Raw genomic sequence first — 11,272 nt, 5'->3', positions numbered from 1 at the left:
AAGCATCACCGCTCTCATGTACTAGAGTACTTGCTCAAGGATGAACTTTGTAGTCAAAGTTCAATGTTTGCTAAGTAAATCAGGTCAATACAAAAGCTTGTCTTCAAAGGATGATTTTAGTTGGTGACCCTCAAGGCATCAGGACACGCCCCTCACCTGAGGGTTAAGGGGAGATGGCCTTGTGTTCAGAAGTAACACCTCAACATTATTTTAGCAGCCAGAATCCATAAATCATCTCAGCAGAACCTGCCAGAAGCTAGCTAACAACACACCATGCCATTTCAGAACAACGTCTAACGCCCTGCAGGCCTGACTTAGTGCAGGTTAAGGTCAGAGGTCATGATTTAACAACCAATAATGGCCTCCATGGGAGAGTTACTGGAGCAGAACTTCTGTTGACCAACAACACACACACATGTACTCAAAACCATCTGAAGGACTTCTGGGTGAATATTTTGTGGACTGAGGAGCCAAAGCAGAACTTTCTGGAGGGGGTTGGTGGTAGCCGGGTTCACAGTTGAAGGACGTGGGTGGAGCCCAATTAGAACAAATTGTGTAATTGGTAGAAAAACAAAAAGAGATGTAACATCACGTGTTTAACAGTAGTAATATGTTCCATTCAGCTCGTTGGAGAAAGTTCTGCTGAAAATTCATTCTTTTCAAAAAATTATCGGCTTGCATGGAGATCTGAATCCACGTGAAGAATCAACCGAGGAGTCCAAATAGTAAAGAAAGAATAGTTCACCGCACAAGTGGGGGACCCACAGCTCTGCAGACGGATGGTGGAGAGCAGGTGCGCAGCAGCAGTAGCGCTCACAAAGTTCTTGTATAAAGGCCGATGTCTCGCTCAGTCACACCAAAAGCGTCATTGGCAGCTGCCAACCGAGGGCAAACACAGCGGTTCCTCTGGTTTAGAAACAGCATTAACTACCCCATTTAAACATAATTTGAGCTTGAAGTTATGAATAATTAGGGGAGTTTCTTTTGATTGACAGGTGTCAGATGAGCTGTCAGTGCTAGCAGCTAGCCTTCCTTCTTTCTCCAGCCTCAGCCTTGGTCTCACATTAAAAGTGTTGCAGCCTAGAAGGCCGATGCTCAGATGTGGTTTTCTGGCTAAAAGCACCTGGCGAACGCTGTTAGCTTCGGTTAGCTCAACTAGTTTGTAGCCAGAGCTGTGGAAAGAGAGAGTTACAACACTCCCATAGACTTCTATGGAGAGAATGGAATGCGGAAGTCACGTGGTTCATGTAGCTTCCAATAGTTCCAAACAGCCCCGCTGCTGCATTGACTGCAGTTCATTTTCGGTGTTTCGGAAGGATTTTCTCCGGTAAGTTGATGAAACGTCATCATTTGTTTGCATTGTGAAGCGTTAGCTAACCGCTTCGTACCAAAATAAGCCAACGATGATATTTTGTGTTGCCAGTTTTAGCTAGCTAACCTTTAATGAGCTAGTTGTGTGCAGCTTGTTGGTTGTGAGCAGGAGGGTTTAGACAAGATTGACGAGCTGTAGACGGGTTTATTTCAGTTTGTTTGATTCTATGTTTTAAAAATAGGTTGAAATAGGTTATAAACTTTTTACAGTTTTATTTGGGATTTTTTGTGCAATACGTTGCTGGTTGCTGTATCAACACGAACATGCATCAGAAACGGAAGCACAAATGGAGAGACCAATAATAAAGAAAATGTGATTGTGAAGACATGTAATTATTTAATATTTTTCAGTTAATAACACTCAGTGCGTTTACATGTGCAAAATGTCTTTAATCCGATCATTATTCGGATTAGAATATGACTGTGCACATGGGCCCTGGAAATTTAAATCCGATTATGTCAAGTGTTTACATTCGTCATAAATTTGATCGGAATAAACCATTTTGTCATGCGCAGATCGATCTATTACGCTGAAAAAGACCGTAGAAGAAGAAGTAGCAGACTTCCGCTGTAAACAAACATGGCTGCGTGTATGTAAAAATGGAGCACGACGATGTTTTTCGGAGCGTAATTTTATTTTTTGTCGTCACAATTTTACAAATACAAACTAAACTTTTTGTAATTTTCCAGATGTTAAATAGGGGGAGACAGCAGGATGAAAATTTCTTAATACCAAGAACCGTAACTTTAGTCCCCCCTCCTCCTGCAAAGACAAGGAGCCACTGGATGAAAGTGAGGAGTAAAGACTGGTGGGAGAGGATTGTTCTTTTGGAGTTCACCGATCAAGAGTGGAAGCAGAATTTCCGCATGTCACGTGCGTCATTCATGAAACTTTGCTCGTTAATGGAGAGTTATATGGCTCCCGAGGACGTTACTGTGAGGGCTGCTGTTCCTGTCGTCATGCGGATTGCAGTAGTTCTGTATAAACTGGGTAGCTGTGCAGAATACAGAGTCGTGGCGAACCAATTTGGAATAAGTAAAAGCAGCATAACGAAGTTTGTTTACATGTTCTGCAAAGGCATGGTGCAGGGTCCAATCAAACAGTTGATCCGTGCACCAACTGAGGAAGAGGCAAAAGAGATAGCCAGACGGTTTGAAGCATCCCATCACATTCCACAAATAATGGGGCTTATCGATGGAACACACATTCCCATCCTTCCTCCTTCAGACGGCTACAAGGATTTTGTAAATCGTAAAGGATGGCCATCCTACGTACTCCAGGCTGTTGTAGATGACAAATTCAGGTAAAAATTACTACTCAATTACCTGCCATGTTCAGAAATAAATTAGTGGGGGTAGATTTTTCAGTAACCTGAGACCTCAAACTGCACCAAATTATTAGAATTACCCCTTCGTTTACAGCAAATCATGTGCACAATAAAGCAGTTTAATTTGTTTCATTTATTCCTCTCATGAAGGTTTTGGAACATCAGCTGTAAAATGCCAGGCAGTGCACATGATGCAAATGCCCTACGCCAGTCAGACCTCTTCAAAAGGGCTCATCTCCTACCCAAAGTAAGAAAACATGTTTTTGAATGGAGAGAGCCGCTTGAAATGACTGCTTGACTGGAGTTAAAAATACATCAATATGTGCTTGTAAATCACATATTAGTAAAAAATTACTTCATTCCCTTTTCTGTAACAGGGCATCAAGACCATTGGGGGGAAAGACACCAATCTTTTAATAGTTGGAGACCCTGCCTACCCACTTCTTGACTGGCTGATCAAAGGATATTCAAACTCACCTCGGCTGACTCCGGAGCAGGAGTCCTTCAACACCTACATCAGCTCAGTCAGGGTTGGAGTGGAAATGACTTTTGGATTGTTAAAGTCAAGGTGGAGGGTTCTGCTAAAAAGAAGTGACTTTCACTTCACCTTTGCACCGACCATGATTGCCACATGCTGTGCACTGCACAACTTCTGTCAGAATGAAGAAGATCAGGCCAGCAACAGCTGGTTGGAGGAGGCCTGTGATCGGGCAATTAATTTTCCTCAACCCAACCAGCCAGTTAATCTCCAGTGCAGCAGTTGTGGAAGCAGCACTAGAGAGGTGTTGACTACCTATTTGGCCACAACATTCCCACTCCGAACGGGACACCTACACTAAGTGTTTCTTGGTTCCAGATTTACAAAAAAAGTTCTAAGTTACACATTTTAAGTTCAGAAAAATGTTTCCCCAAGTACTGAAAGGCATTATTTCCCCGGTTTGTACATATTATAGCACAAGAACAATGAAGCATTACTTTGTGCTTAAAGCACTATTTATTAATCCATTCAATTAAATGAACATTCTGCTGTACTTTTTGAACTTGACAGCTAGTGTTGTGTGAATACTCCTGAGACTCGAAATTAAACATTTTCCAAAGCATTTAAAGTAAAAAAAAAAAAAAAGCATATACAGCGCTTTTTCATGTGGTGAACTCTGTGGAATTTTTTTGTCATCTAGGTCACCAAATCAAACAAAACATAAATATAACATGTTCTGACCTCAGAAACGTTTTTTTTCTTCTTCACCTGAGTTATACTTCAAAAATACTGGAACATATGAAGAGTACTTTAAAGAAAAGTTTGTACTTAGCTACTATTGTGAACATAAATAAAGTGCAAAAATACGTCTCCAGAACATCTACTCTATATTACTCAAGTTTGCTAATGCACTGCAACTACCATGGGAAGTTGCAGAAACCAACATGTCACAACTGAATTGTTTAAAATAACATACTACAGAACAGAATTTCAAATTGTGAATATCATTTTAGCTCAAATCTTGTAGGGTGTAGTCAGAATTGTAATTATTACTGTAGTGTTGTGCATTTTGGCCAAACTCAGCCGACCCAACGTAGTTGCGGTAATGGTGCTGCTGAGAGGAGTATGGAGCTACTGGTGGTGGAGGAGGTGGACGAATGATGGTTCTTAGGCCATCCAAAAGGTGGCCGACGAGTCGCTCATTTGACCGGGAACTCTCTTCAATGAACCGTGTGACAAGACGCTCCTCTCTCTGCAGTCTTCTTTCCTGATGTTCTTCAACCCACCTATTTTGGGACTCTTGCATTTTTTTCATAAATGCTTGCTGTTCAGTCGACCAAGTGCACATAGCTTTGGCATATCCAGATGAGCTTGATCTTTTTCCTAAAAGTTAAAAAGAATTATAAGTGTGTGATATAGAAGACTGAATGTAGAAAAAAAATACACTGCCACCTATACAAAAAGAAAACATAGAATTATTGTGAAAATCAAACGTGGCTTTAGTGACCCCCAAACTAAATATTTAGTTAATAAGCTAAATGATCATTTTTTCATACTTAGGTATAAACTGTGACATTTATCAATTAATGAATAACATAGTAAAAATATTACATAGAAGAATAAACTCCCATTCATATTTCCTATAACAGTCCAAATAACCAAATAAACGAAATTTACTAGTGTTAATCTGGACTGGACATTTGGCTTTATAGCCTGCCATAGTCCCTTACTCAAGCAGTTAAACATGTGTCATCTCCAACAACAAAAAGCTATTATACTTTGACCTAATTTAGTCTCTCGAGCGATAACTTACTCTTTTTAATGGATTCACTAGATGGATGAGAACTGTCTCCTCCGTTTGTGGGCATCTGTTCAGTGGCTTCTGCTGCTTCGCTGCTGGATTCATCTGAATGACAAAAACCCAAGTCTGAAATTTGATATTCTCAAAAACGTTGTATGTTTTTTAAATGTGAGGTTTACAAACTTACCACTAATGCTATCTTCAGTAGCATCAAGGCTCTGGCTCACGGGTGTGTTACATCTGTCCACCACCTCGTCCTCGAACCCAACGTCCACGCCAAATAAAGGCACATTTGACAACGGCCTCGCCGCCATGAATTCGTCTATTGCGCGGTAGAAGGGAAAACTGGAAGGGTCGAACCCGCTTCTGCTGTTGTGATTCTTGGCTTTGTAGTACGCGGTCTTCAAACTTTTCCATCGGTTTTTTATCTGTTCAACCGTTCGATCGATCCCCGCTTCCTTCAAGCGCTCATGTACTTGAATGAATAACTCAGAGTTTCTAGACTTCCTACCATCAAGTCTTTCTACAATTTTTAGTTCTTTGAGTACATCCAGCAATGCATTTGTGTCCGAAACAGACCAGTTTTGTTTCGCACCCGCCATGTTTTCCGACTTCCGTAAACGACAACGTAACGTACGTAAACGTGTGACGTTACTGACATGCGCAGTGATGCGCAGTAGTCACTCGAGTGTTTTCATGCACCATGATCGGATTAACAATCGGCATAACCCAGCTGTCTCAATCGGAATGAAAAGTTGATCCGATTGAGTTTAATCGGGTCAGAGTATTCTGAATGGCTTGTTTACATGACGCATTTTAATTCCGATCAGGCTTTTATTCCGATTAAATGTGTCCATGTAAACGCAGCTACTGACTGCAGCAAACTGCTGAAGCATGAGACTAACGGGATTTTTAAACAGGATAAGATTATCCTGGTTAGCTAAAAATTTACCTGATTTATTACTATGTTCAAAGTTTTCTATTCGTAGTCTTTGTGCTAAAAATTGTGTCTTTTTGTCAATAATTCCATGAAGTTCTAATTTAGCTTTACGTAATTTGCTCATTAACTCTTCTTCTGTGGATGCCTCTAAAGACTTAATGATTTCTTCTAACTCCTGAATACATTTGTTTTCTGTTTTTTTCTTATGTGATGAGAGAGAGATTATTTTATCTCTCATCACTGCCTTTCCTGCCTCCCAAAGAATAGATGCTGATGTTCCAGGCAGGTCATTATGTTCTAAATATAAAGCCCACTCCTTTTTAAACAATTCTGTAAAACCTTTGTCTTTGAGCAGTGATGTATTAAACCTCCAGTTTTTGCTTGGTGGGATTGTCTTCTTGTTTACCAGAGTCAATGAGACCGGAGCATGGTCGCTGACAACTATGGGGTGTATCTCAGTGTCTGAAATGTCAGCCAACAATGAGCTGATGACTAGAAAATAATCCAGACGTGAATGAGAATGATGGACGTGTGAGAAAAAAGTATACTCTCTACGGTTAGGATGAAGAGATCGCCATGCATCACAAAGCCCATAATCACTCATGTACTGTTTAACTATGTTAGTGGATTGCCAATTGCGCTGAGTCCCAGCTGCACTGAGCCTGTCTGTTAAAGAGTTCATCCAAAAATTAAAATTGCCTCCAATTATAAGTGGACTGCGTGTGAGTAGCTAGAATACGATGCCTTCATGTGTATGAGATAAAATAATAGTAAATAATATAGAGTAAATAATAAGGATATCATTATGTCATTATTGTCATTTGCAGTAATAATAATAATAAATAATAGTAGCGATAATAAAAATAATAATAATGATAAAGTGTCCTTTTAAACAGTTATTAGGCAGACAGGATATGTATTCCAGATATCTAATTCTATTGTTACTAGCAGAATTTAACGTTCCAGATATCCACCAGAATATAATGAACATTTCCCTCCAGCACGTCCTGGTCTTCCTTTAGGTCTCCTCCCGGTTGGACGTGCCTGGAAAACCTCACCAGGGAGGCATCCAGGAAGCTTCATGACCAGACGCCGGAGCCGCCTCAACTGGCTCCTCTTGATGTGGAGGTTCAGCGGGTCTACTCTGAGCCCCTCCTGGATGACCAAGCTTCTCACCCTGTTTCTGAGGGAGAGCCCAGCCACTCTGCGAAGAAAACTCATTCTGGCTGCTTATATCCACAATCTCATTCTTTCGGTCACTACCGACAGCTAGAGACCACAGGTGAAGGTAGTAACATTGATTGACTGGTAAATAAAGAGCTTTGCCTTCCGGCTCAGCTCTCTCTTCTCAACGACAGATGGCAGTACTGTAGAGGCAGCACCAATCTGCCTATCGATCTCATGCTTCATTTTTCCCTCACTCGTCAACAAGACCCCAAGAAACTTATGGTATTTACACACTACATTGTCTACTGCGCCTGGACCAGGTTGGGAGCGTCTCATTTATGTAGCCATGGATTTTCCCACGTGCAACCGGACGTCTTTTCAGCCCTCTTCCCACGGAGGTCTGCCTGGAGGCAAACTGGTCCACAAACTTCAGACTGATAGGCTGGCTCAAAATTTTGACTACCATTAACGGGAGCCTCCGATTGGCAGGTAGAATCAGCCCGTGAGGCCTTCCTGCATGTGCGATTCTGGATGCTGTAGAGTTAACAAGCCTCTGACTAAAACAGTTTTTCTCTGTCTCTCACTGCTGTGAAGAGCGCGCACACACACACACACACACACAAACAAAGGCAAAGTAATGTGTCTATAGTTATATTGTGATGTCTTAGTAAATATTCTATTTGGTGAGAGATAAACTTTATTGTATGTATCCTAGTGGATCTATAATTAATAGGATAAACTAGTAGTAGCACATCCAACATCAAGGAAAGCAAAAAGTTATTATCAGGAGAGGGAGAATGTTTAAGTGGTTAGCAGCAGTGTGCTAGTCGATGGCCCCCTCCAAGAGGCCACCGCAGCTCAGCAGAACATCGTTGTAGCTTCTTCTGGGGAGAAAAACACTTAGAGAAAATAAAGTTAACAGCTGAAATAGCAGGAAATAATACAGTTAAAGAGCAGACTGTAGAAGAAAGCAGTAGAGTGTGAAAAGTGGTCAGTGTATCCTCCAGCAGTCTAAGCCTATAGCAGCATAACTACAGAGATAACTCTGGATAATCTATCCTATTTAGATGGAGGCATGTTGGAGGCAGGGCAAGGGAGAGCCGTCTTTACCGACTGTACACTCCACCTCCCTCTACTCCCCCACTTGTCCAGATCTAGGCTAACATCAGATTTTAACCATAAGCCCTATCAAATAAAAATGTTTTAAGCCTATTCTTAAAAGTGCAAACCTGTTTAACCTGGGATTTGAATGACATGTCCTGGTCAAAGATAACACCAAGGTTCCTTACTTTGTTCTCAGAGACTAATTTAATGCCGTTTGGGTCAGGTGACTGACTGAGCAGTTTCCTTTTCTGAATTTCAAGTCCAAAGATGAGAACTTCAGTTGTCTTGAAATAAAAGCAGAACATTTTGAGTCATACAATTTTTTATGTCTTCAAGACAAACCTGTAATATAACTAACCGATTAGGTTCATCAGGGCCGTTTCTTCCTATGTAACCTATGCAGTTGCATATTGCCCACACTAGGTGGTTCCCAAAGCTGCTGTAGGCCAGTGGGCTATAACTTAGGTATTACTTAAAATGATTAGAAATAAATAATTAAGGCTGTTATAGCAATAAGCCACAGTGAGATAAGATATTTTGTGACACATGAGGCCAGAACTGTTGCTCTCTCCACTGTCTGCTGTCATGCAGTGGACCTGCAGGCTATCCTCCTACAGTCTGGCTTTAGGTTCATTCCAGGTTTATACACGACATTGAGGTAGCATGGCCCCGAAACGCAGTTATCCGAGTGGATGGGAGACAAGGAAGAAGAAAAAAGCAGAGGAACAGAGAACAACTAAGGATAGAGGTAAGATATTGATTTCGGAGGGTGGCTTTGGTCAGTGTAACGTTGAGGTTTTATTTTTTAATGTAAGCGTTTTTGCTTGTTTAAGAAATGCTAGTTTATGCTATCAGGTTTAGCATAGAGCCGTTTTTACAAAACAATGCCAACAATTTGCCGCAACGCTGTGGCAGCATCTGGGAGCCTTAGTTTGTTCATTAGTGGTCAGACCATGGCAGTAATGTGGCACAATTGTGTCCTTTTTATAAACGATTATGCAATCATCAGGTTTAATGGATAAACTCAACTATCATCAGCTGCCTCTGGAGTCCTACAGGCCAAAAGGACCTGATAGGACTCGTTCTTCAGCTTGACAGCATCCCTAACTGCCAGTGTCCACCAGCGGGTTCGGGAGTTGCCACCACAACAAGCACCGACGACCCTGCGGCCACAGCTTTGGTTGGCCACCACAACGACGGAGGCACAGAACAGAGCCCATTCGGACTCAATAACCCCCGCCTCCCCCAGAACGTTTTGGAAGTTCTGTCTGAGGTTATCTATTGTATTTATTGAGAATTTTTACCTATGTTTTGGGTTGCTTTTTTGCCTGTGTCCAGCACTTTGATGCATTGTGATCAGTGGTGGTAGAGAGCTTTATAAGTGAAATTAATGAAATGAAAGCTCTTAATAATCAAGCTGCATCATATATCAGTGACCTGATACTTCCATGTGTTCCTAACAGAGCACTTCACTCTCAGACTGCAGGTTTACTGGTGGTTACCAGAATATCTAAAATTAGGATGGGAGGCAGATCTTTTATTCATCAGGCTCCTCTCCTGTGGAACCAGTTCCCAGCTTTAGTCCGTGAGGCAGACACTTTGTCTACTTTTAAGACTAGGCTTAAAACATTTTTATTTGATAGGGCCTATGGTTAAAACCTGATGTTAGCCCAGATCTGGACAAGTGGGGGAGTAGAGGGAGGTGGAGTGTAAAGTAGGGTTGAACGGTCTTTGGACTGAAATTGCGATTTCAAACAGCACAATCATGTGACCCCAAAGCTGTGTTTTTTTAGCGGTTCTGACAGATCCAGGATCTGTTCTTTACATCCAGGGTTTCCCCGTGTTATGGTGGTGGCAACAGCACCTCTCTAGATAAAAACCCCCAAGTTTCTTAACACGCACATTAAAACAAGAAATAAATATAAAAATGGTAGAAAATATGAATAGCTTTAACTGTTTTATTGTATGATTGGATAGTAAATATTAATGTGAATGATTTGTTGTACTAGATTAGTCTAGATCAGGGGTGTCAAATATGCAGCCCGCAAGCCAGATCCGGCCCGCAAGCGGGTTAAATCCGGCCCGCGAGATGGTTGTGTAAACTTTATTTTCATACTTTACAATGTAGAGTGAAAATAAACGTATCTTTGTGAGCAAGTTTCCTCTGTAACGAGTATAAATAAAACAAAGCTGCGCTCAAGGCTCACACAAGAACTTGAATCACATCCTGAAGTTGGCCGCCACTCAGGATGTGACTCCTGATGTTGATGTGCTGGTGAAAGCTAAAAGATGTAAAGTAAAGTGAGTCAAATATATTTTAAGTGCTGCATGAAACTGATCTAGCCATGTGATCTGTAAGCTCTTTGAATCACTAAGGAATGTATTTTTTATTTGTTTTCAAATTTTCAAGTACACTTCAGGTGTTGTACTTTTACTACACTGTCCTCAGGCTCCAGCCTTGTTTTATATTGATTGTATTAAAACAAAGAAAACAATCTGAAGTTTTTTTTTAATTTACCGGTCCGGCCCACTTGGGACTAGATTTCCCTCAATGTGGCTCCTGAGCTAAAATGAGTTTGACACCCCTGGTCTAGATCATTATTCACTAATATACAGGATGGCTTGGCAGGCTAATGTTGTAGCTTATTGAAGAAAATCATGACTTGAACTGAAATCACAATTCAAACTTTTCCTGAAATCGTTCAGCCCGTGTGTGTGTGTGTGTTCTCTCTTCTCCATCCCCAGTGAGTCGTGGAGGATGGCTGCTTATACTGAGCCAGGATTCTCTGGAGGTTTCTTCCTGTTAAAAGGGAGTTTTCCTCTCCACTGTCGCTGCATGCTTGCTTAGTATGAGGATTGCTGTAAAGACTCTTGACACTAGTCAGTGACTCGATGCGACCTGCTGGGTTCCTTATATAGGAAACTTGTTACTGATTGGCTTAATGGCCTGACCTGTGTTATTTACTGTGTGCAGGTCCTTGAGCTGACTCTGGTCCTGACTTGGTTCTTTCTAAGTAAACAGAACTGAACCAGGACTATTGTACCTGCCCCTTTACAATTCAGAGTGATTTCTAATGGTTGTG

At 41.3% G+C, this 11,272-nt stretch overlaps 2 protein-coding genes across 2 annotated transcripts; one reads left to right on the top strand and one right to left on the bottom strand.

Annotated features, from left to right (window-relative positions):
- Positions 1-1,795: 1,795 nt before the first annotated feature.
- Positions 1,796-4,056, top strand: LOC129160212 (uncharacterized). The gene is made up of 3 exons (XM_054737382.2): positions 1,796-2,675; positions 2,850-2,946; positions 3,077-4,056. Exons 1-3 carry the CDS (start codon positions 1,972-1,974, stop codon positions 3,536-3,538), a joined length of 1,263 nt encoding a protein of 420 aa, XP_054593357.2. The 5' UTR covers positions 1,796-1,971; the 3' UTR covers positions 3,539-4,056.
- On the bottom strand, positions 3,972-5,714 carry LOC139061617 (zinc finger protein with KRAB and SCAN domains 2-like). The gene is made up of 3 exons (XM_070553399.1): positions 5,166-5,714; positions 4,991-5,083; positions 3,972-4,560 (listed from the first exon to the last, which is right to left on the bottom strand). Exons 1-3 carry the CDS (start codon positions 5,578-5,580, stop codon positions 4,187-4,189), a joined length of 882 nt encoding a protein of 293 aa, XP_070409500.1. The 5' UTR covers positions 5,581-5,714; the 3' UTR covers positions 3,972-4,186.
- Between the last annotated feature and the right edge of the window lie 5,558 nt (positions 5,715-11,272).

Source organism: Nothobranchius furzeri, chromosome 7, assembly GCF_043380555.1.
Source record: "Nothobranchius furzeri strain GRZ-AD chromosome 7, NfurGRZ-RIMD1, whole genome shotgun sequence".
Lineage (NCBI taxonomy): Eukaryota > Metazoa > Chordata > Actinopteri > Cyprinodontiformes > Nothobranchiidae > Nothobranchius > Nothobranchius furzeri.
Note: the sequence above shows the minus strand (reverse complement) of the source record. Positions and strands in the feature narration are given on the sequence as shown.

Bases quoted from the DNA above. Each gene is read 5' to 3' on its own strand.
- LOC129160212 (XM_054737382.2), top strand. From the start codon at position 1,972: ATGGAGCACGACGATGTTTTTCGGAGCGTAATTTTATTTTTTGTCGTC. The intron at 2,676-2,849 runs GTAAAAATTACT...CCTCTCATGAAG, and splicing joins GTTGTAGATGACAAATTCAG to GTTTTGGAACATCAGCTGTA. The intron at 2,947-3,076 runs GTAAGAAAACAT...TTTCTGTAACAG, and splicing joins GGGCTCATCTCCTACCCAAA to GGCATCAAGACCATTGGGGG.
- LOC139061617 (XM_070553399.1), bottom strand. From the start codon at position 5,580: ATGGCGGGTGCGAAACAAAACTGGTCTGTTTCGGACACAAATGCATTG. The intron at 5,084-5,165 runs GTAAGTTTGTAA...TTTGTCATTCAG, and splicing joins TACTGAAGATAGCATTAGTG to ATGAATCCAGCAGCGAAGCA. The intron at 4,561-4,990 runs GTAAGTTATCGC...TTTAACTTTTAG, and splicing joins TAGTGAATCCATTAAAAAGA to GAAAAAGATCAAGCTCATCT.